The following is a 25,328-nucleotide window of genomic DNA, read 5'->3' on the forward strand; positions in this document are numbered from 1 at the left end:
TGTGTGTGTGTGTGTGTGTGTGTGTGTGTATGTTGATATGGAGAGTGTTCATATGCTTGTCTGCAACACTCCAACACTGTAGCCTAGCTCGGGGGGGGGGTCACCTTTTGTGCAAATATATCAACCAAAGCCACGGCCGCCCTCATCAGATTTCTGAGAGAGAGAGAGAGAGAGAGAGAGAGAGAGAGTGAGAAGTGAGAGAGAGAGAAGTGTGAGAGAGAGAGAGAGGGGTAGAGAGAGAGGTAGAAAGAGAGTAAGAGAGTGAGTGAGTGAGAGAGAGAAAGAGAGAGAGACATAGACAGTTAGTGAGTGAGTGAATGATAGTAGAGAGAGAGAGATAGGTAGAGAGACAGTGAGTGAGTGAGTGGTAGAGAGAGAGAGAGAGAGAGAGAGAGAGAGGTAGAAAGAGAGAGAGAGAGAGAGAGAGAGGTAGAAAGAGAGGGAGTGAGTGAGTGGTAGAGAGAGAGAGGTAGAGAGAGAGTGAGTGAATGAGTGAGTGGTAGAGAGAGAGGGAGAGAAAGAGAGAGAGGTAGAGGTGGAGAGAGAGTGAGTGAGTGAGTGAGTGGTAGAGAGAGGGAGATAGAGGGGGTAGAGAGTGAGTGGTAGAGTGAGTGGTAGAGAGAGAGAGGGGTAGAGAGTAAGTGGTAGAGTGAGTGGTAGAGAGAGAGGGAGAGAGAGGGGTAGAGAGTGAGTGGTAGAGAGAGAGGGAGAGAGAGAGAGGGGTAGAGAGTGAGTGGTAGAGAGAGAGGGAGAGAGAGGGGTAGAGAGTGAGTGGTAGAGAGAGAGGGAGAGAGAGGGGTAGAGAGTGAGTGGTAGAGAGAGAGGGAGAGAGAGAGAGGGGTAGAGAGTGAGTGGTAGAGAGAGAGGGAGAGAGAGGGGTAGAGAGTGAGTGGTAGAGAGAGGGAGAGAGAGGGGTAGAGAGTGAGTGGTAGAGTGAGAGGGAGAGAGAGAGAGGGGTAGAGAGTGAGTGGTAGAGTGAGTGGTAGAGAGAGAGGGAGAGAGAGAGAGGGGTAGGTAGATAGGGAGAGACAGACAGGAGGGAGGGGGAGTCAAAAACACGGCACTGCTGGTGTGTGCGCGCATTCAGAGAGAGAGAGGGAGTGAGTGTGTGTGTGTGTGTGTGTGTGTTGGTGTGTGAGGCTGAAAGCAGACTTCACCGACCCGAGCCGGACTGAGGAGCCGCAGCAGAGCGCAGGACAGTCGAAGCGAGAAGACCCGGAGTTTGAGAGGAGCGGGAACTATGGCGGGGGCGACGCTGAGGAGTGTGTGTGTGCTGGTCCTGTCACTGGGAGGTAAGCGGAGGACCCCCTACTGAAAACAGCGGTCTGGCTTTTTACCGCGAGCGACCCCAGTCTGCTGTCCGCTGACTTCCAGCTCTTCTTCAGGAGTGAAGCTAACGGGCTCGCGCTTTGTCCTGAGGGGCCAGGGCTGGGCTCTGGGGCCGCAACCTGTTCCTCACAGGAGCTGAGGGAGGGAGCGGGCGAGCGCGCGCGCGGTGAAACGGCTCGAGGCGGCATCGTTTCACTGAAACAACAGAAGCAGTAACTGCAACTACCGTAGTTTCACCCAGCGGAGTTCGGACCGGGGGTGCTCTCGGAGGTGTAGGGCAGGGTTCTGGGCAGGGTTCTGGGCAGGGTCTCAGCCTGACCCGCAGACGCAGAGGGTCCGGGTCCGATCAGCGAGCGAGTGAGTGCGTGCGCGCGCGTGTGTGTGAGCGCGTTAGAGTGGCTTTTAAGGTTTAGAGAAGCTCGAGCGACACGAGCGCGCGCGAGGAGACATGGAGAGAAACGAGAAGTGGAGAAAGTGGAGAGAGAGAGAGAGAGAGAGAGAGAAAGTAGAGGAAAAAGAGGAAAGGGTAAGAGACAGGTGAGGTGGAGAAAGAAGGATGTAGAGAAAGAGAGAGGGGACGAGAGAGGTGTAGAGAAAGAGAGAGGGAACGAGAGAGGTGTAGAGAAAGAGAGAGGGGACGAGAGAGGTGTAGAGAAAGAGAGAGGGGACGAGAGAGGTGTAGAGAAAGAGAGAGGGGACGAGAGAGGTGTAGAGAAAAAGAGGGGACGAGAGAGGTGTAAAGAAAGAGAGAGGGGTAGAGAAAGAGAGAGGGGACGAGAGAGGTGTAGAGAAAGAGAGAGGGGACGAGAGAGGTGTAGAGAAAAAGAGGGGACGAGAGAGGTGTAAAGAAAGAGAGAGGGGTAGAGAAAGAGAGAGGGGACGAGAGAGGTGTAGAGAAAAAGAGGGGACGAGAGAGGTGTAAAGAAAGAGAGAGGGGTAGAGAAAGAGAGAGGGGACGAGAGAGGTGTAGAGAAAGAGAGAGGGGACGAGAGAGGTGTAGAGAAAAAGAGGGGACGAGAGAGGTGTAAAGAAAGAGAGAGGGGTAGAGAAAGAGAGAGGGGACGAGAGAGGTGTAGAGAAAGAGAGAGGGGACGAGAGAGGTGTAGAGAAAAAGAGGGGACGAGAGAGGTGTAAAGAAAGAGAGAGGGGTAGAGAAAGAGAGAGGGGACGAGAGAGGTGTAGAGAAAGAGAGAGGGGACGAGAGAGGTGTAGAGAAAAAGAGGGGACGAGAGAGGTGTAAAGAAAGAGAGAGGGGTAGAGAAAGAGAGAGGGGACGAGAGAGGTGTAGAGAAAGAGAGAGGGGACGAGAGAGGTGTAGAGAAAAAGAGGGGACGAGAGAGGTGTAGAGAAAAAGAGAGGGGACGAGAGAGGTGTAGAGAAAAAGAGAGGGGACGAGAGAGGTGTAAAGAAAGAGAGAGGGGTAGAGAAAGAGAGAGGTGTAGAGAAAGAGAGAGGGGACGAGAGAGGTGTAGAGAAAGAGAGAGGGGACGAAAGAGGTGTAGAGAAAGAGAGACGGGACGAAAGAGGTGTAGAGAAAGAGAGAGGGGATAAGAGAGGTGTAGAGTAACAGGAAAAGAGAGCTGTAGAGAAAGAGAGAGGTGTAGAGAAAGAGAGACGGGACGAGAGGTGTAGAGAAAGAGAGAGGGGTAGAGAAAGAGAGAGGGGATAAGAGAGGTGTAAAGAAAGAGGGGAAGGGAAAGAGAGAGGGGATAAGAGAAAGAGAGAGGGGACGAGAGCGGCGTAGATAAAAAAATTGGAGAGAGAGAAGTGTACTAAAAAAGTAATGTGGAAAGTGGAGGCAAAAACAGGTATAGAGGAAGAGAGGTAAGAGAGGTGTAGAGAAAGAGAGAGGGGACGAGGGAGGTGTAGAAAAGAGAGGGAGAGAGAGGTCCGTGGAGAGTAGGGTGTAGAGAGATGTGGAGATAGAGGTATAGGCAGAGGGAGAGAGATGATATCTATGCCTGAGCTGTAGACTGCTGTCCTGAACGCAGAGGGAAGAGGCAGCTAACGGCACTCCTCCTGCGGTCCAGACTGCAGCTTTAAACAAACAGCTCAGTCTGATCTGCAGCACCTGGCCAGACTCGGAACAGCTGGAGCAGCTGTTAGATGTGGGCTATTCATATGAATGGGCTGTGGGCCAGTTTGCTGGACATGGATTAAGCCTAGACCTGCCAGTGGTGCCAGTTGTGCCTGTTACACATTCTTTAGAGTCTAGGCTTAGACTCAGTGTGGGTGCAGGAGGAGCGAAATCACTGAAACTCAGCAGATCTGGCTTATTAAAATCAGAGCCCCCTTATCTCTCTCTCTCTCTCTCTCTCTCTCTCTCGTTGTCTCAGGGCAAGCTTTGTCTTCTTTTTCTCTGGCCTTCGCTCTCCCTGGCCCCCTCCACACCCCAATCCCCCATCCCCTGCACCCCCCACACCCCCCCATCACTGCGCTCCCTTTATGCCTCCGCCTCTTCACTCCACTGTCTGAATGCTGGCTGCTTGGCCTGTCATTTGTTTATCATAATCATCATAATCACAAGGGTGGGCACTGAGGGTGGGTATGCTCTTTAACAGCAGTGTAGCCATGGCCGTATAAACAACCAGTAAATTCAGTCAGTTGAGCTGCGTCTGTAACTCCGCCTCCTAATGATGAAATCGAGGGGATTTCATCCCCTATGATATCTATCACATAACGGTGGCTGGTGACCTTTCGCATGTTGACACTGCCATCTGTCGCCACGGTGACGTATGAGACAGAAAACTCGCTTAATGACTTTGTTCTACTCTTCGTCTTCTCACTAAGCTCCGCCCCCGCACACCTTGTTGTTTTTTGGCAATTCTAGACAGACAGGTCCCCAACCCTCCCTGAGCAATGCTCCCAACACCGTTAGGCCGCCCGCCTCTGTTCGAACGCCGCTAATGGGACACCACCAGCCCACCAATGGGCTAGCAAGGCCGGTTGTGCTCTCTCAGGCTCCGGCTGCTGATGGCAGAGAGCGTGGATTTGACCCAGTCATGACCATGTTTACTTGCTTTGATATATGATATCCATGTAATACAACAAAAGTTTTTTTGTTCAAATACTATAATAATTCTATGCATTTTTATGATATTATATCATTATAATATTGGGCTTTTATCTGTATCGTGCAGCTTGGTTTCCTCTGTTCTTTTATTGTATCTGCTCTCCATCTGTTTGCCTTCACCCTCTCCTCCAGCACAGCTTCTCTACACCTGTTCCTGCCGTTTAGGACTCGTCAAAGAGTACAGAGAACTCCTCTCGCGCACTTGCTCTCTCGCTCTCGCGCTCCTGTCATTTCACACTTACCATGTTATCTGCTGCAAGCGTTCACTTAGTACAATCACACCCACTTGTATGAACGCTCCCAACACTTTACAGCCTACTGTAGCAATATTAGATACAGCTTTGCATACACTCAATTGCATGTCCCCTTCAGTGTGTGTGTGTGTGTGTGTGTGTGTGTTAACACTTGTACTAAGTAGCTCTAGCGATTGGTCTGAGTGTGTTTCCTGCTGCTGTTTTGCTGTTCAGCAATTCAAGAGCGAACAGTTCTGCATTTCCATGTCTGTGATAGCAACTGTTGCTAGGTTTACACAATGCTGGTAAAAAGTCCTGTTCAGCCTAATAAGAAACTAGCGGATAAGCAAGTCAGTTTGGGTGAAAGGGTCTTGGCAACTTGATGGCAAATCGGAAAACTAGCAGGCCTAAAGATTTGTGATTTGGTCATTTACCTAAAAATAAACTGCCTGCCATCAGCAACCAGAGCCTGAGAGAGCACAGTAGGGTGGGTAGCTGCCTCTCTCTTGCTCTCCTCACATCACTTCCGTGTGATACCGGCTGGCACGGGCGTCTGCCAGCCAACGCATCAGAGCTGGGTACCCGGCACTTTCCACGGTGACGTTGCACTAGCAGCAGCCTAAGATAAGAGGCGGTGGAGGCGTGTGTTCCACCTCCATTACATGGTATAGGGAAGAGTACTAACGAATGGGTTGGGTAATTGACTGGGGGAGGTAGATTGAGCATGGTGATTGACAGTGGTGTAGTCATGGCTACGTAATTTTTACGTCAAGATTTTTAAGCTTTTGTTTTCGGGCAGGAGTCTACGGTACGAGCGCTGCATATAAAACGGCTTCAATCCAGCGAACATTGTTAGCGTTTGCTAACGTACTGCACTGTGGCTAGGTGGCAAATCATTCCAGCAATGTTTGGGCTGAACCAGTTGGGACACCAAACACTTCACTGTCCAGACGGTCACTTCTTTTCATATTCGTTTTAATGGATACCATCGGAAAAAACTCAGTGTTATCAATGCGATTCTTTTCCGACCTCGAAGCTTTAGCAAAGAAAGAATGCTTCTGTGAGTGGGGCACATAAAAAGAAGCCCCCCCTTCAAGCAAGTGTGCCCATCAACCAGAAGCTTTCAGAGCCTCCGTCAGCTCCACGCCTCCATCGGCAAGGCCATCTACCCTCACTTTTACTAGATTATTCTTGGCAGTCGTTTCCATCTTCCCAGTGCCAGGTATGTTTAGTTACCTACATGGCTAAGAGAAAAGTCAGCGGGTAATGCAGATCACCCCCCAGCCCCCCGACCCGCACCAGCGAGGTGCGTCTGTGATCACAGCCGTAACGCAGACGGCAGCGGAAAGAATCGCTAAGACAGTTCGTGAGCCGGGTCGAAGGCGGCGTTCGGAAACACCATGCTTCCCCTCTTTGTCTATTAGGAGCTTATTTTCCGTACTCATTTCCTTGCTGTAATTTCACCTCCCGAATGCACCCCCTATCACCATCACACACACTCTCTGTCTCACACACACACACACAGACACACAGACACACACTACCCCCCACAGCCATCAGTAATTATTATGGCATTAGGTGCCTTTGGATGAAAAACCTCGTTCTTTTCATCTGGGCCACTAGATAAAAGCCAAACCCCGTTTTAGGGCCCTTCCTGGGCTCAGAGGCTCACACACACACACATATGTATACACACACACATATACACACACACACACACACACATTTAGTCACTTAGCCTTTCTCACCTAATGGTAGAAGGAAGGTGGAAGCCAAATACGCTTGAATCAACTCAGGAGTTTCTGTGTTTACTCAGGTTAAGCAGCAGTTATCATGTTTAGTCAGGAGTGTAAATCTCTCACTTCTAGGGTCATAGTCCTTAATCATGAAGGGCAGTTGGCCCCAGGGGTGCCGTACAGGATGGGAAAGTTTCTAGGACGATTCTGTGACTGAGTTTGTGACTGACAGTGTCCCCAAAAACTGTATTGATTATTTAGGCAGAATTGTACGGAGCCCTGCTGGTGACATTCCACACAATAAAATGAAAAAAAAGAAAAAAGTCGTGGCCACAAATTAGTAAGGTGCGGGAACGAGATCCTAAGTCGTGGCCACAAATTAGCAAATCATAGGGACAAGATCCTAAGTCGTGGCCACAAATTAGTAAATCATAGGAAGAAGATTCTAAGTTGTGGGCACAAATTAGTAAGGTGTGGCAACAAGATCCTAAGTCGTGGCCACAAATGAGCAAATCTTAGGAACAAGATTCTAAGTTGTGGGCACAAATTAGTAAGGTGTGGGAACAAGATCCTAACTCGTGGCCACAAATTAGCAAATCATAGGAACAAGATTCTAAGTTGTGGGCACAAATTAGTAAGGTGTGGGAACAAGATCCTAAGTCGTGGCCACAAATTAGTAAATCATAGGAACAAGATTCTAAGTTGTGGCCACAAATTAGCAAATCATAGGGACAAGATCTTAACTTGTGGGCACAAATTGGTAAGGCGTGGGAACAAGATCCTAAGTCGTGGCCACAAATTATAGTAAGGCATGGAAACGAGATCATAAGTTGTAGCCATGTCATAGTTACACGAGATCTTGTTCCCACATCTTACTATGTTGTGGCCACGACTTAAGTTTTATCTATGTGGAATATCACCAGCGGGCTTCTATAGGAAATTGTAAAAAAAAAAAAAAAAGTAGTTGTTATTTTTCACTTTTTGACATAATTGGCATAATGATGATTGCACCAATAGAAATGCTCCAAAATGATTTGAAATACTTTTCTTTTGACATTTTTTTTTCCATTTAAGCTTAGAAGGTTTTTTCCCTCCTCCTGTAATAAAATTGGTGCGGCTGTAGGTGGGATTGCTGCAGAGCTTTTTTTTGTTGTTGTTGGGGGTTGTGATTGACCATGTAGCTCAGGGCCCCTGGCTTTCTTATTAGCTGTGATTCATGCATGGCGAGCAGGAGGGGGACCCAGGCTGGAATGAGAGGCATTCAACTGGACAGGCTCTATCTCGCCCCCAGACCCCAGTCAATCTCTCTCTCTCTCTCTCCCTCCCTCTCTGTTGGGCGCACACAGGTTGCCAATGTGGCACGCTGGTGCTAATCCAGGGCTGCAATATGGCACGTTGCTGTTACTCTGTGTCCCATTCATTACACACTGGCCACAGTTTAGTGCTTTTAACCAAGCCTTTGTTTTCCTTAGACGACCAGCACGTGATGAATTCTGCGGGGAAGTATTAATAGTCTAAGAATTGTACGTATGAAATTTGGGCTTATTATTGTGTGAAATTCCAGAGTTTGATGAAAGCTAGTTTGTTCCTGAGGTACGGAGAGATCACCCACCTGGCAGCAAGCTTCGGAGGGGGGTGGGTGGGGGGCAATTTGGCATGAGGCAGCTGCTCTCTCTGGTTTAAATCTCAGATTGGAGTAGATCAGTTTGATGTGGTTCTCAGAGGAAGGACAGCTCATCCTCGCCCGTCTACCTTTTCATCCTAATATCATCAAAGCTCAGCTGGAGATCAGTAGGATTGATACCACGCAGACAGGCGCATGCACGTAAACACACGCTCATCTATTGTGCTGGATTAGTTCTGTCTGACTGTCGCGCCAGCCTTGTCTGTCTCTCACCATATCCCACCCCCCACCCCCCTTTGTCTGCAATGAGCGATGCAAAGTTTAATTGTCGTCACATGTGGCGGTGTTTGTAATCCAGATCCCACCCAGTAGCTAGGACTCAGCCGATGCTACCACTAGCACTGGGAGGGTGGCGGCTAGCATGTGCTTCCTGCAAGTCACATAAAGCCAGCTAGCCAGATCTATTCGAACCGCCACTAATAGCACCATTAGCACCATTACACAGAAGCTGGCTGAGAACCACATTGAATAGCATTGTGCTGAGCGATAGGGGGGAGAGGGAGGGCCATCCTACTGCCTACAGCCAGTTGTGCTCTACGGGACTTGGCTACGGAAGGCCGCGCCATGACTGGAGATCAAACCGGGAGTCTCCCAATGATAGGGACAGCTCCTAGATCGCTGTACTGAGGTCAGTATGCTCTGGACGGCCTGAGATGGCTAGTTTTGTGCCAGAGATTTACCACATTTACCGCAAAGCCCACTATTAATGCCTCATTCCCTCTTGGTGGTTTATTGGAGGGAAGTCCTGCTGTGTGCACAGGCCTGGAGAGGCAGGAGGGAGGAACGCATTCACAAAAGGGAGCTCTGAGGGAGATGGCTCCCCTCCTAACGTCCAAAAAGAAAAAGAAGAAGATGAAACTTGCCTCCCTCTCCCCTCTCTGTACACAGCCCCCTCGCCCCCACCATCTCCACCACCGTTGTGAAGTCCTGTCTCTGCCCAGCTTTCAAACGCTATCCTCACACTACAAAGTGCCGGAGCTGGGCAAGGACCGAGACAGAGGAAGCCCAGTAGTTCTCCGGCCTTTGATATCTCCAAGGCTGTACTTTCAAGGCCGCCCTGTTATTAGCGGCATACAGGAAACATAGAGTGGGAAAAAAAACAAAACAGGGCGCCTGGGTACATCAGTGTGTGTGCAAGTGTGTGTGTGTGTGTGTGTGTGCATTTGTATCTGTTGGAGGGATGAGTACTTTGAACAAGAGCCTTCAAAGTGGGGTGATGGCGATGAGAACGAGTCTGGAAAGCTCTTCGGGGAGCCGAGGTTAAGTGCAGCTGATGCATTTAGCTGCTCGCGGAGGAGAGCGGCGCCCGATCTGCCAGTGGAAGTCCAGCGGGCGTCTTTTGGCCGGGATGGATGCATTTGGAGCTCATGGCTTCCCTTTGGGGGGAAATAGCGTCCTTTTCCTAAGTAGCCCCGGTCGCGGCCTGCCATCAGCCATCCTGCATTACAGGAAGACAACCCCTTCTCCTGTTCCATTAGATGCAGATCGATCGGGACCTGAGCGCTTGATGCACCCGATTGATCTGTTTACGCTTTGTTTTCAGGTCTATTACCAAACTGTTGTGGGCCATTCGTTCAGGTTCCCTTTCTATTTTTAACCGTCCAGTTCCCTTCTCTGTGTTTCACTTCTTCCTGGCAGGTCTGTTCAAATCAATGCTCATCGGTCCTCGTATCTCGCTTGCTTGGAATCTCTCGTCTCGGGACCTGGTCTGCACCTGACTTAACACACACAGGTCAGAATGCCACAGTGTGTTGAAACAGGCCCAGAGTAAAGAATGCTCAAACATTCCCGTCCCCCAAGACTGTGACCATTGTCCTCCTCTGTTCAGTGGGTAAACATTCCCGGGAGGATAGTGTGCCGACAGAGAGGGAAGCAAAGGTTTTATTGCCCGCAGTTGATAGCTGTTTGGTTAGCTGAGCGTACCTCCAGGCTGACGGATCCTCTAAGCCCTCCTCTAAGAGTGCCGGTGGGGTGGGGACTCTCTGGAGATCTTGGGTCACAGATCTTGAAGAGGCCCTGATCAGCTATCATATCCTTCTCATTGCTGTAATCTTTTCCAGGGTAAATGCTGAGGAACGCTGAGCCTCGTCCCTCAGAACTGCACAGTTTGCCTCCACTATGATAAGAGGATCACTGGTCCAAATGCCGGTCATGCTACTTGCAGTCGGCAGCCGGAGTCGGAGAGAGCACAGTTGGCTTTGCTGAGGGAGGCTAGCCATGATAGCGAGAGTTCACGTTAATTGGCCCATCAAATTGGGTAGAAACTTCCTTGGGAATTAACCCGTGAGTTGAATCAGGTGTGTTTGAGCTGGGCAACCAGCACTCCCTGCTGGACCAGGGTTCGGCAACCCTGTGTAAAACTCCCCCTACCAGTTCATGGATTGCATCCACGAAGAGAAGAAGAGCCATGCCAATTCGCCCCACACAATAAGAGCACGGCCATCTGTACGGCCAGGCTCGGATCCCAGTGTGGCGAAAGATCCTCCACTCCTGCGAAAGCAACGCCTTAGCCGGCAGAGCCCCTTGTGGGACCGCCCAAATGTTGGCCAGTTTGTGGATTTGTTTTGCCTCAACAGTCACTGTGCATGCCAGAATCCACTGAAATCCAGCCTGTCCTTTGCACCAACGCTGTGGCAAACACACGGTTGTGCCTTCTTTCATGTTGTACGGTATCTAGTTTGCGATAACTTTGATGGAGCAAAGCAAGTTCAGCAAGTCAAGTCAGACAGCAGGGTAGATTCTAATCTGCTATCTCTGGGCTTCACCGCTCTCCTTCTGTTTGCATAGCATGTCCGTACAGCTTGAAAGGGACCTTCTTTCTTCGTGTTCTTAATCTAGTTAATGGTTAACAGGGCTTTGTTCAACTCTACAGGGAAAATGGTCACTGTTTGACGAGCCGCTCGACCCCTGCAGCCACCGCCAGGCATTCCAGCGTGAATTCCAGGGTCCTTCCCAAGGTGGAGGAGTGAGCCGGGTGAGCTAGAGACACTAAAGCAGAGCCTGGAAAAAGGCTAGGGTGTGTGAATGTGCGAAGGAGGGTCACTGCCAACTGGTGAGACGTGCGCTCCGGTTCCAGTTGGCGGGTCAGGCCACCGCTGACGTCATCGGCTGAGGCCATGTTCTCATGCCTACTGTACACGGTGTCTGTTTTTATAAAACAGGACGCGCTCCAGAGGAATCCGGGTAGAGGAATCGGTGCGAGAAGGGGGCTTCCCGCATTAGCTGTTGTGGATCAGGTGACGTATCAGATGTCCTGCAAGAGGCAAATGTTCAGGTGGCTCCCTCAGGGAGACCTGAACCTTGCTTTTCCTGCCTGCCACCCACACCTAGACAAGGCCGTCTCTCTCAGACGCTGCAAAGCCTGTGTCAGCTTGACTTTAGGGCAAGCAATGACTTAACTGGGTGTCTGCAGTTACCTGAGCCTCTCTCCATACCACTTCCGGCTCTGTTTATTATATTAGATGATTAGAGAGTTGCCCTGTTAGAGCATGCATACTTAATCGCCGTCCCAGGACGCCAGGGAAGAAGCTGGGGGGAGGTGGGGAAGTGTTGGTTGGAAGGACTCACAGGAGGAGCCCAGTGCCAGCTCTAATTCCAGTCCTCCGTTTGATTGACACTTCGTCTGATAATCATATTCAGGCCGGCGGCGGCTGAGCTCACATGCACTCCCAGCGCTAATCTAGGCCAATCAACGCTTTCGCCTTAGTATGAGCCCTGACTGGATGATTGACGGGTGGAATTGCTGAATTTTCTTTTTGGACCCATTGCTCGATGCCTAGGCTCAAGTCCCTGCAACGCTCGACAACATAGTCCTGTGTTCCCTCGTATAGCATCCAATGAAATGACCTCCTGTATATTCTACTCTCCACTGAAATGGATCCGTCAGTCAGGATTGAGCATGGTGTGAATCCTTTATTACTCCCTGTACTTGTTTGTGGCCCAGAACGCAAACTTCTGTGCCATCCGGACAACAATGTAGTGCATTATCAGTGGAAATGGCCTCAGTGCAATCAAATTACCCCCCCCCCTCTCGGCACGGAGCAACTCCCCTTTTGCAAATCATCCCATCCAGAGACCAGCATCTCTTATAAAATGAAGCTCGGCCTCCCGGCCGTCTAGTTGGCACTGCGTGCTGCAGATATGGTCCTTTTCTGGACCGCAGGGATCTGTGCCTGTGCTTGTAATGAAAAGTTAATTAGAAAGTCAGTTTAGAGGTCAGTGCTGGGAGGATATGGGTATTAAGATCAAATCTGTTGGGCATATGCTGTGGGCGCTGGACCTGCTACGCCAGGGCAGATAGCATGCCCTGGGCATGAGGCTTAAGGCCTTACTACATTGTACCCCTACCCCCCCCCTCGCCACACCCTTATCAACTCCAAAACACTGCGCCCCTCCCCACGTCGCTATGGGGACAGGCACGTGGGACCCCCCTGGTCAATTAGCAGTTGGAGTGGTCGAGGGTGTGCGGGCGCATACTAAAGAGCCTCAGCAGGGAGGGGCCGACACAGGGCCGACGCATGTTCATTAAGAACTGATTGCAGTGTTGCAACGTTTGCAAGGAAGGAGGGAGTTATTAACCCACCCCCCAACACCCCCCCACCCCCGAATTGCTCGCATGGGTGTGTTGAAGTGGATCATACTGTACTTTGTGTGGCTGAGGGCTGACACACAACACACTGCTCTACTAAACCTTCCTCGGCTTCTTCCTCATGCAGAACTCCCAAAAGAGGAATGAGGCCGACCTCTTCACCCGCCCAGTCGATTCCTTGCTTCTTTAGCCAAGACATCCCTGCCATCACACGTTCACCTCAGACAGGCTTGCTTGTGTGTGTGTGTACTTTCCGACACCGCTCGGACTCTAGGCAGGCACTGATGTTGCTCTCCGGTGCGGCGGCGAGAGGACAGGGCTACATTGTTAAGACATTCCTCAGGCTGCTGGAATGCAGGTATTAATGCGGGGTAATTAGACACAGCGAGCACAGGGGCGAGGGAGGGCGAGCGGGAGGGCGAGCGGGTGGGAGATGGAGTGGTAGAAAGAGAGAGGGACGATGTGGAATGGCAGAGGAGTTGGACTAAACAGAGACGGGAGTGGTGGGAGAGAGACAGATGAGGGCATGGGAGCGGAGCGACGAGGAACTTGTTGATTTGTGTGTGTGTGTGTGTGTGTGTGTGTGTGCTGTTAAAAATGTTTCCATTTAGTTATATGTATCAGTCATCGTATTACAAATATATTCTTTCCTATATCAATGTGTATATATACTATATAATATATGTATATATACTATATACTATACTAAGATATATACACACACACCTATATAACATATATATATATATATTTCAAAAACATGTTGGACATTGTGATTTTACACATAGGTACTTATATGTAATAAATATGGGTTATATTATTATATCCATATTTTTAGGAATATGTGAACCATAGAGCTTATATATATATATAGTGTATATATATATACACAAGATATATATATATATATATAGAGAGAGAGAGAGAGAGAAATAAATTGATGGATAGATAGATAATACAATTGCATATATAGCCCAAATGGGTCACATTCTTATTACCTGCTCATTTTTGAAATATATAATATAATGGAAGTATTCCACATAGACACATGTTTGTGTGTGTGTGTGTGTGTGTGTGAAAATAGTTATAATGGTTTATATTATGTTGATATTTCAACTTTTATGCATGTATTAAACATATATACATGTGGGGGGTTATATACATATAGGTATTTAAAGGGATATAATACTTTCAGGAAACATCATCAATACGTGTACTTATGCCACTCTCTCTATATATATATTTATTAGTATATAGATATAGATATGGGTCATATACCTATAACATGTTGGTGCTTACATTTATAAAATATATATATGGCAAACATGTACAGTATGACTGCATGTCCTCAAAACCAATAAATCAGCTCTATTGCTGTTTGTCTCTTTAAAATGTGAGTGTGTGTGTGTGTGTGTGTGTGTGTATAGAATGAGTAGTTCATTAACAGGCCTGTTACTGTGTGTTGGAGATGGTTGCTTACTGAGTACACGTGTATGTGTGTGTGAGAGAGAGAGAGAGTGAGTGTGTGTTTCTGTCTGTGTGAGAAAGATACCATGTGAAAATGACTCAGGAAGGAATTTGGACTTGACTTGCGGTTAAAAATAGGAAGAGGGACCGACTGGGAGGTCCTGCCACAGCGATATAACTGTACCAACTGGTGATGGGACCTGCTACGGGTCAGTGGCTGGCTGGGTGGCTGGGTGGGTGCATGTGGGTGTGTGAGCAAGCATGTGAGTTTCAGGGGTAGGGCTGGACAGTCTATTGTTTGCTTATTGGTATCGTGACCGAGGCCTGTGCAGTGCTTACCAATGGCCGTTACGGATGACAGCAGTTTCTGTGGTGAATAAGGAGCAGTGTAACGATGTGTTTTAAATATTATTCCTAATAATTATTAATATTAAATTATTATCTAGTGAGTAATATTACAATCGCAACATGCAGCAGTATATCATGCAGCCCTGTAGGCGGGTGGCCTTATGGTGTTTCCATGGCTCACACCCCAAAAGCCCATCTCTTCTAGCCAACTATGAGCTTTGCCACTTCTGCTAAATGCCAGGTGGCATCAAGCACCAGCACGCCCTGGCGCCAATACAGCTGTCCACCCCCCCACTGCACAGAGGGTGGTATGATCCCTGTCAAAGTCAACCCCTCCTCACAAAGCCCTCATTGGCACAGTCATTACTCAGGTGTAGCCAATCATTGAGGCTTATTTTCCTTTTACCCCCTCCCTCTTCTTGGCCCCCTCTCTCCATCTGTTTCCTGTGTGTGCCCACCACTCACACTGCTGAGAGTTGAAGTTACCCCCCCCCCAGAAGCGCTGGTCTGGGAACCGTCGCTTTCCTCGTTTGTACCTGACTGGGCCCTTACGAGAGGAAAAAGCAAAAGCTGGCAGCCTGAGCAAACACGATAGGAGCAGTTGGGGGACAGTTGGTCCGAAAATGAGGCCGAGGGCCCCTGTCGGTATGACAAGATGACACGATAATGATAATGGTTGGCAGTGTGTCTCTGACCTCAGAGTGACTCCAATTTTTAAGAGACCTTTCGGAAGGGGGCTTTTTTTTTTTTTTTAAGCCTGAACTAGAGGTCGGCAATATGACCATTTTAATTTATCGTATCGTGATAAATTTAGTTATTCTGATACACGGTACACTAATCTAAGTGTATCGGCGGTATCGTCTGGGCTTAAAAACTCTGACCAACTGCATGATGAATGTAAATTACTGTATTTAATATGGGAGTACTAGTTTCGAAGAATCTAGTAAGGAAAATGTCTTTAAATATCGTAATTTGATATTTCTTTTTATCATATCGGCCACCCTGAGCCTGATCTACATCGTAAAATATCGTGGGAACAGGTGCGATGATTTAGCTCAAGGGCTGCTTACCTTACACTACAGCGGATTTCAGTTCATTCGCGCTATCACTGGTATACGTTCATTGCCACTGGGTATATATTAACCTGCAGTTAACTGCAATTACCAAACCAATAAATCTTTGAAAAAACAAACACAGGCGCTGTTCTAGACGATGAACCGCCAGGAAACGGCAAGACCACCCAAAACTGTTGTCTATCCATGTTTAAGGCCGGTTCCTACCGAGTGGACATAGCCGTTTCGCCCGCAGTAACGTCACTTTGTGACACTTGGCATCCGCAGTAGGCATGCACCAGCCTTAATTAAGCGTTGGTAGGGAAGCTCTGTAAATCCGTTGTTCTTGTAGCCGCTAAGTGCTCTCGTTATTAAAATGAAAATGTATCGTTCAATTAATCGATTAATTGACTCATCGGCAGAATAATCTATAGATTAATCGATAGAGAAATAGTTGTTAGTGGCAGCCCTCATAAAGATGTAACTGTACAGCGTATCATATAGAATCGAGTGACTTCAGTTTGTATCACAGAGTCGTGATTAGCATGCTAGCTTGTGGCTAGCATGTTAACTTGGGCATGTGTTAACTGTTAGCATGTTGCTAAAGCACTATAAATCCCTGTCCTTTTACAACCTAGAATACTCAAATGAACTAAAAACGATGAATTACGCTTTAGCTTAGCATTAGCATGTTAGCATTGAAACTCATTTGTGCTGTACTGAAAAGTCTCATGTCTCCAAGTATCTCCAGCTTCAATATGGGAAGTGTGTTGCAGTCTTTTGCCGCTCTTTTCCCTTTGCTTTCTCTCTCTCTCTCTGTGGGAACGGAGGGACGAACAGTTGTGGCCTGGACGGAGTGTGAGAGGGGACAGGGGGACAGCTGGACATGCTGCTGCTCTCCGGATCAGCTTACACACGCCAGCCTGCACTCCTCTGTCCACCTCTATCACTTGCTTTTTCCCCTCCCTTCTTTCTCTCTCTCTCTCTATATATATGTATGTATTTCTGTGTCTCTCTCTCTCTCATACACACACACTCTCACACTTGTATTGCTAACTTTATGACACATACCCTGAAGTGCAACATGTGCCCGCTTTCTTTGTCTGTCCATATGGGCCCATGAGTCCCCACCTGGACAGTAAAACAGAACCCACACTCCCTCATACTCACGGCCACTGTTATAACAGTTAGGGTTTGAGGTTTTAATACAACAGCCTATGTATTTCTATTAGAAACACATGCACACACACACACACACACACACACACACACACAATCTACCGTGCTGGATTATCGGTCAGTTGACTCGAGAGAATAGAGCCAAAGCCGAAGCTCAAACACCCACAGCTGACAATGAAACCGAAGCTGCCGTCTGGAGGTGAAAACTGCCCCAGGCAGGGAGTATGCACACACACACACACGCATGCACACCACACAGTTGGATAGAGACACATTTTAAGAGTGTGAGACCCCCCTGAGGGTGGGGGGGCACTCATTCAGGAAGAATGGAGCAGTTCACTAGAAAAAAACCTGCAGGCTGCAGATGAGTGATACGCTGCCAGTGCCTGAGATAAGGGTGGGCAGTGTGGAAACAGTACACCATCACGATGCTTTTTTTACGCTATTAATAACAGTACTAGATAAAATGTTCTAGATAACATGTACTAGATTAGACTACACAAGTCTGTAAAAGAACTGTTAGTTGAAGTGACCTAATAAAAACGTCTGTTAAAAAATATGTAAAGTCAAGGGTTGCTATGGAGTTGCTAGGTAGTTGCTAGGATGTCGCTAGGTGGTTCCAATGGAGTTGCTAGGTGGTTGTTACGATGTTGCTAGGTGGTTGCTATGGAGTTGCTAGGTGGTTGTTAAGATGACAGAAGGTGGTTTCTATGAAGTTGCTAGGTGGTTGTTACGATGTTGCTGGGTGGTTGCTATGGAGTTGCTAGGTGGTTGTTAAGATGATGTAAGGTGGTTCCTATGAAGTTGCTAGGTGGTTGTTAAGATGACAGAAGGTGGTTTCTATGAAGTTGCTAGGTATTCGCTAAGGTGTTGCTAGGTGTTTTAAGTGGTTGCTATAGCACTGCTTGGTGGTTCATTTGTGGTTGTGCTTAGAGTGCTGGTGTTGCCAGGAAAAATATTGGATACCTGTGTATTGGCACATTGCCCCATGGAATCTCCATGGGTTCTTCAAAGGTTCTCCATGGATTCTCTAGTTAACGGTACTTTGACGGACCTTATTAAGCTCCAAAACCAGTACCACCATGGTGGTCAAAGAAGCCACAGAACCCTTTTGCAGTACCACATGGTACCCTTCATCACTAAGAGTGCAGATAAACTGACAACCCCCATCTCCCTCCCTCCCTCCCTCCCTCCCTCCCTCTCTCTCTCTCTTGCTGACAGATGGTCTCTCTGTACCACCCCCTCTTCCCCTGTACCTGTCTGGACACGGACGAACCCTCCTCCTCCTTCTCTTGGTCCCTTATAAGACACACACAAACACACACTGAGGACGCAGCCTGGAGGCTCGCATACCGCTTATGTGTGTGTGTGTGTGTGTGTGTGTGTGTGTCTCACTACCTGAGATGTGTATTTGGTCTTCGAATCACAAAGGAAACCCACAGGCAGAAGTGAGCTAGTGTCTTGTGAATGAGGCCCTCATAAAAAAGGAAAGTCATGCAACGCCATGCAAAAGTTTGGGCACCCCTGAGGAGATTTGAGCTCTCGGGTTACTTTCACAGAGGTCCCAGGTCACCTGACGCAAATTCCAAAGCTCTATCAAACCTTAGACCCCCCAAATCTCGTCCCAACAAGCAGCAGCCTTGGGCTCCTCTTAACCGATACCCACAAAGCAGTTTGACTGTGGTGGTGCTCTGTCCTACTAACAAAAGCTCTCCTGCACAGATAGGGCCTTCTGGAAAGGTAAAGTTTGGGATGCCCAAACTTTTGCTTTGGTGGTCTTTTGCCCTTTTATCATTTTTTTTGAAGCTCTCTTTGTGCCTCTTGGAAAACAGCTTATCTTTTACTCCCTTAGCCAGACCCCTCAAACATGCAAATATGGTCTGAAGTGTAAGGCCTTCAGTCAAGCTCCTGAAGACCTGGCCAATGGGAGAGCTCGCTTAGCTGTCTCTACCCGGATTGCACTGAGAGAAGCGCTCTGATTGGACAGTTTTAAGAATAAATAAGAGGAGTGTGGTCTTACAGAGAGGAGTGGGATCGGTTTAAACCCATGTGGATGAGTACAGTCAACTCAGTGGGAGGTGTGTGTGTGTGTGTGTGTGTGTGTGTGTGTAATGTTTTGTTATCCCTCACTGGTTGGCCTTGTGCTTCTGCAGGCGTGTGTGTGGTGCTCCTCTGTTCTCCTCTGTTCTCTTCTGTTCTCCTCTGTTCTCTTCTGTCCTTCTCTGTCCTCCTCTGCTCTCCTCTGTTCTCCTCTGTTCTCCTCTGTTCTGCTCTGCTCTCCTCTGCTCTCCTCTGTTCTTCTCTGTCCTCCTCTGCTCTCCTCTGTTCTTCTCTGTCCTCCTCTGATCTCGTCTGCTCTCCTCTGTTCTCCTCTGTTCTCCTCTGTTCTCCTCTGATCTCGTCTGTTCTCCTCTGTTCTCCTCTGTCCTCCTCTGTTCTCTTCTGTTCTTCTCTGCTCTCCTCTGTTCTCCTCTGTTCTCCTCTGTCCTCCTCTGCTGTCCTTTGTTCTCCTCTGCTCTCCTCTGTTCTCCTCTGTTCTTCTCTGCTCACCTCTGTTCTCCTCTGATCTCCTCTGCTCTCCTCTGTTCTCCTCTGCTCTCCTCTGTTCTCTTCTGCTCTCCTCTGTTCTCCTCTGCTCTCCTCTTTTCTCCTCTGTCCTCCTATGCTGTCCTTTGTTCTCCTCTGCTCTCCTCTGTTCTCTTCTGTTCTCCTCTGTTCTCCTCTGTTCTTCTCTGCTCTCCTCTGATCTCGTCTGCTCTCCTCTGTTCTCCTCTGTTCTCCTCTGTTCTTCTCTGCTCTCCTCTGTTCTCCTCTGCTCTCCTCTGTTCTCTTCTGTTCTCCTCTGTTCTCCTCTGTTCTTCTCTGCTCTCCTCTGTTCTCTTCTGTTCTCCTCTGTTCTCCTCTGATCTCGTCTGCTCTCCTCTGTTCTCCTCTGTTCTCCTCTGTTCTTCTCTGCTCTCCTCTGTTCTCCTCTGTTCTTCTCTGCTCTCCTCTGTTCTCCTCTGTTCTCCTCTGCTCTCCTCTGTTCTCCTCTGTTCTTCTCTGCTCTCCTCTGCTCTCCTCTGTTCTCCTCTGCTCTCCTCTGTTCTCCTCTGTTCTCCTCTGCTCTCCTCTGTTCTCCTCTGTTCTTCTCTGCTCTCCTCTGCTCTCCTCTGTTCTTCTCTGTCCTCCTCTGTTCTCCTCTGTTCTTCTCTGCTCTCCTCTGCTCTCCTCTGTTCTTCTCTGTCCTCCTCTGTTCTCCTCTGTTCTTCTCTGCTCTCCTCTGTTCTCCTCTGTTCTCCTCTGCTCTCCTCTGTTCTCTTCTGTTCTTCTCTGCTCTCCTTTGTTCTTTTCTCTCCTTCAACCTCACTTACACGGTTCTGACTCGGTTCTCTTCTTTCTTTGTTTTTTCTTTCTTTCTTTGTTCTTTCTTTTTATCTTTCTTTTCTTTCTTTGTTCATTCTTTTTATCTTTCTTTCTTTTCCTTCTTTTTATCTTTCTTTGTTCTTTCTTTGTTATTTCGTTTGATCTTTCTTGCCTTTATTTTATCTTTCTTTCTTTTATCTCTTTGTTTTTTTAATTTTGTTCTTTCTTTTTATCTTTCTTTGTTTTTTCTTTTCCTTTGTGTTGTTTCTTTATTAGTTTTTTCCCTTTTCTTTCTTTCTTTCTTTCTTTCTTTTTTATCGTTATATTGTGTTGTCTGTCTTCCTTTCCTTCTTTCTTTTTTTCTTTTTGGTCTTTTTATCTTTCTTTCTTTTCCTTCTTTTTATCTTTCTTTCTTTGTTCTTTCTTTGTTATTTCGTTTGATCTTTCTTTTCTTTATTTGTTCATTCTTTTTATATTTCTTTCTTTCTTGTCTTTATGTTTATCTTTCTTTCTTTTATCCCTTTGTTTTTTTTGTTGTTCTTTCTTTTTATCTTTCTTTGTTTTTTCTTTTCCTTTGTGTTGTTTCTTTATTAGTTTTTTCCCTTTTCTCTCTTTCTTTCTTTCTTTCTTTTTTATCGTTATATTGTATTGTCTGTCTTCCTTTCCTTCTTTCTTTTTTTCTTTTTGGTCTTTTTATCTTTCTTTCTTATCCTTTTTTTATCTTTCTTTCTTTGTTCTTTATTTGTTCTTTCGTTTTATCTTTCTTTCTTTGTTCTTTCTTTGTTCTTTCGTTTGATCTTTCTTTTCTTTATTTGTTCATTCTTTTTATATTTCTTTCTTGTCTTTATTTTATCTTTCTTTCTTTTCTCTCTTTCTTTCTGTCTCTCTCTCCTCTTATTTGCTCATGGTTCTGTCCAGTCTGCCAGGTCAGTTGAAGCGGTGGGCCAGTTGAGTCTCTCTCTCTCTCTCTCTCTCTCTCTCTCCACAATACAAAGGACTTACTGAACATCCACTGGGCTAATGCTTTTTTTCCTGTTGAGGTTGTAGTTTATGACAGCATGCTGAACTGTGGAAAAGTGCAGTGTTTTGTAACACTCTTGCCTTGAGCTAATACACACCCATGAGAAGTGCCCTGTTTCTACCTGCTCTCAGTCTCGGGGTGAAGAGGGAGCACTGCGGGTCTGTTGTTTCCCTTTATGTAGAAACAGTCCTGTTCATAGAATTTGTTACATAAGTGAAACAAACTATGAACATAATAATAAACATAACAACAACAACAATAACAATAATAATAATAAGTACAATAACGTGGAATCAAACAGACAGATATATTTAACTTCGTGCAGGTGAGCACTGATAGTGATCAGTCTCTTTCTCTTTCTCTCTCTGTGTCATTCCTCTCCTCTTTATTCTCTGCTTTGTTCCCTCTGTCCAGTTCGGCCGGATGAACTCTTTGTTCTGTTATCAATTAAAGCTTTATTGTTGTTCTTGTTTCTAAAACCTGTCTAGTGCTCCGCTCCGCCCGCAGGCCACGTGTCCCGCCACCCGGCGGCGTTTCTTCATATGACTGCCTGTATCTGCTTATCTACAGCCTTTGCGTGTGTCTGCTGTTTCTATGAGGGCGTCTGGAGTGAAGAATTAGCGCTGTCGTCTTGTTAACCCTGAACACTCCTCCTGACCTTGACTGGGTGTTGAAGGTTGAGGTTGCCGCTGGTTACTGGACTGACCTTGTCACCAGAAGGCCGACAGTGTGGGTGTCCTGGGAGAGGGAGCTTTGATTAAAGGTCCTTTGGGTGACTTATTATGGGTAGAGACGGTCAGTGTGTGGCATCCAGACAGACTGAGGGGACGGCCCTTATTCTACAGTTCTTCTTGACAAAAGCAGTCTATCAATTTATTTAATAGCAACTTGTTTCGTTCTTATAACATTAAGATCCAGAATGAAGATCTAAAAATACTAATATCCAGTATGAAATTCTAATAACATTAATATCCAGATTGAAGCTCTAATAACATTAGTATCCAGGATGAGGTTCTATTAACGTTAATATCCAGTATGAAGTTCTAATAACATTAATATCCAGTATGAAGTTCTAATAACATTAATATCCAGTATGAAGCTCTAATAACATTATTATCCAGTATGAAGTTCTAATAACATTAATATCCAGTATGAAGTTCTAATAACATTAATATCCATGATGAAGCTGTAATAATATTAAAATCCAGAATGAAGCTCTAATAACATTAATATCCAGGATGAAGATCTAATAACATTAATATCCAGTATGAAGCTCTAATAACATTAATATCCAGGATGAAGCTCTAATAAAATTAATATTCAGTATGAAGCTCTAATAATATTAATATCCAGGATGAAATTCTAATAACATTAATATCCAGTATGAAGATCTAATAACATTAATATCCAGTATGAAGCTCTAATAACATTAATATCCAGTATGAAGCTCTAATAATATTAATATCCAGGATGAAGATCTAATAACATTAATATCCAGTATGAAGCTCTAATAACATTAATATCCAGGATGAAGCTCTAATAATATTAAAATCCAGAATGAAGCTCTAATAACATTAAAATCCAGAATGAAGCTCTAATAACATTAATATCCAGGATGAAGATCTAATAACATTAATATCCAGTATGAAGCTCTAATAACATTAATATCCAGGATGAAGCTCTAATAATATTAAAATCCAGAATGAAGCTCTAATAACATTAATATCCAGGATGAAGATCTAATAACATTAATATCCAGTATGAAGCTCTAATAACATTAATATCCAGGATGAAGCTCTAATAACATTAATATCCAGGATGAAGATCTAATAACATTAATATCCAGTATGAAGCTCTAATAACATTAATATCCAGGATGAAGCTCTAATAATATTAAAATCCAGAATGAAGCTCTAATAACATTAATATCCAGGATGAAGATCTAATAACATTAATATCCAGTATGAAGCTCTAATAACATTAATATCCAGGATGAAGCTCTAATAACATTAATATCCAGTATGAAGCTCTAATAATATTAATATCCAGGATGAAATTCTAATAACATTAATATCCAGTATGAAGATCTAATAACATTAATATCCAGTATGAAGATCTAATAACATTAATATCCAGTATGAAGCTCTAATAACATTAATATCCAGTATGAAATTCTAATAACATTAATTTCCAGTATGAAGTTCTATTAACGTTAATATCCAGTACGAAGTTCTATTAACATTAATATCCAGTATGAAGCTCTAATAACATTAATATCCAGTATGAAGCTCTATTAACATTAATATCCAGGATGAAGCTCTATTAACATTAATATCCAGTATGAAGTTCTAATAACATTCTTTAAATTACTATTCATTGTTTATCGTAGACCTACATCGTATTGAGTACAGCATGAACGCGTTGATGGGTATGACATCACAACCATGGCGATTTCGAGACTGTTGGTTGGTTGCCTAGGCTGTTGGTTGGCATTCAGATGCCACATATGTACTGGGTGTGTGTGCACTAAGGGGTCAAGAGTGTGTTTCTGGAGCCTGTAATGTTTACGCACAACCTCTAAACTCTTTGTTTTTAGCTGTAGTATGGGCCCTAAGAGTCGTCGTGGGAGTCCTTCAGGGCCAAGGGCTGAAAAGCATGCCTGCAGGTTACACGTGTGCGTGTGTGTGTGTGTGTGTGTGTGTGTGTGTGTGTGTGTTGAGAGGAAAACAAGGTATGTGTGCATGTGAAACAAGAAAGAGAGCAAGGAATGTAGGATTGACTGTGTGTATGTGTGTGTGTGTGTGTGTGTGTGTGTGTGTGTGTTGGGAATGAAAGGATTCAGAAACTGTAGCTTGGTGTGTTCCTCATATTTGAACCGCACTCTCAGGGATTGGGTGTCCATAGCCGACGCTGAATGACAGGTTTTGAACAGCTGTGTGTTTGTGTGTGTGTGTGTGTGTGTGTGTGTGTGATATAGGGGGAAAGGTGACATGGATTCCATGCCTAATCCCACCGACACCAACCTCCTCCTTTTTCCCCGCAGTAATCTGATCAGCCATGACGTTTAACTTTTGAGGGTCAGTGTACCTTTAAATCAAAGGAACACCAATCAGCCATAACATTAAAACCATCAAAAGTAACACTGATTATCTGGTTACAGTGGTGCTTGTCAAGGGGTGGGATCTACCTCGTCAGCAGCAAGCGAACAATCAGTAGACTGTGACGTTCTAGACGACTGGGTCAGAACCTCTCCAAAACATCAGGCAGGTCTTGCCACCAGAAATGGTCAGCACCTATCAGAAGTGCTGCAGGGAAGCACAACCGGGGAACTGATAGCGGCGTCCTGATGTGATCCACGGAGGCCTTACCTCACAACTGACAGGACCTTCGGGATCTGCCGTGACGTCTTGGTCACCAGATACCACAGGACGCCTTCAGGGGTCTTGGGCTCACTCGGACTGCCCCTGATGCAGTGGTCAGTCAGTACCTGCCAAAACATACAAGAGCTAACAGGCGTCTGTTCTGACCAACATCACGCAAGTTGTGCTCACTCTGACTCTGGCTGCTGATGGCAAGCAGCGATCCTCAGATCATAGACTCATAGAGTTCAACGGACCACAAGTGCAGGGTTTGTTAGCAACGTTAGCCTGGATTCCCCTGTTGTGAACTTAAGAAGCAGACGTCAGATCCGTACGTGTCTCGGCTGATCGACTGCATCTGGGTTTTCCCAAAACTACCCCGCGAACCTAGCTGTGCTTTATTCACGGCACGGCGTCTGTACTTCTACAGGATCGGATGGCGTTCCTCTGTACTGCTGATCCAGGTAGATCCGGGTCTTCTTAGGGTCCCGATCTCTAATTGAAGCCTTAGGCTGTTTCATAACCAAAGGCTTCTGAGGAACATACAGTTGTGGCCAGGTGTTTGGCCTGGTGCTGCATGTCATGGCACTCAATTCTAACTAGGCTGAGTGTGGAGCGAGAGCCAGCCATGACATCATGGTAGAAATGATTCTTTGTGAGAGAACATCAGAGCCTGCCTCCTGCCTCCTCCTGTGCTCACATTCCTCTGTCCTGAAGCCTTTTTTTGTGGACTTTGCCAGCTTTTCCAGGTAATCACTACCTCCACCACCCCCTCTGCCCCTCCCCACCCCATCTCTCATCTCCCCCTGCCCCCAACCCCCACCACCCAGCCTGTGTGCAGGTTCAGACGTGCTGCTGATGTGTCTCAGGTCTGCATTCCAGACAAAGCAGTCGAGTACTGTAGAACTCACACA

The 25,328-nt window shown here is 46.4% G+C and overlaps 1 protein-coding gene across 2 annotated transcripts in view; it reads left to right on the forward strand.

Moving 5' to 3' along the window:
- Positions 1-1,025: 1,025 nt before the first annotated feature.
- bcam (basal cell adhesion molecule (Lutheran blood group)) overlaps positions 1,026-25,328 on the forward strand; it is a 74,518-nt gene continuing 50,215 nt past the window's right edge. For both annotated transcript variants that reach the window (XM_072680432.1, XM_072680433.1), the window contains exon 1: positions 1,026-1,292. In XM_072680432.1, coding sequence (XP_072536533.1) covers positions 1,241-1,292 — 52 coding nt within the window. In that variant the 5' untranslated portion in view covers positions 1,026-1,240. The remainder of the gene's footprint in view (positions 1,293-25,328) is intronic.

Source organism: Salminus brasiliensis, chromosome 5 (assembly GCF_030463535.1).
Source record: "Salminus brasiliensis chromosome 5, fSalBra1.hap2, whole genome shotgun sequence".
Taxonomy (NCBI): domain Eukaryota; kingdom Metazoa; phylum Chordata; class Actinopteri; order Characiformes; family Bryconidae; genus Salminus; species Salminus brasiliensis.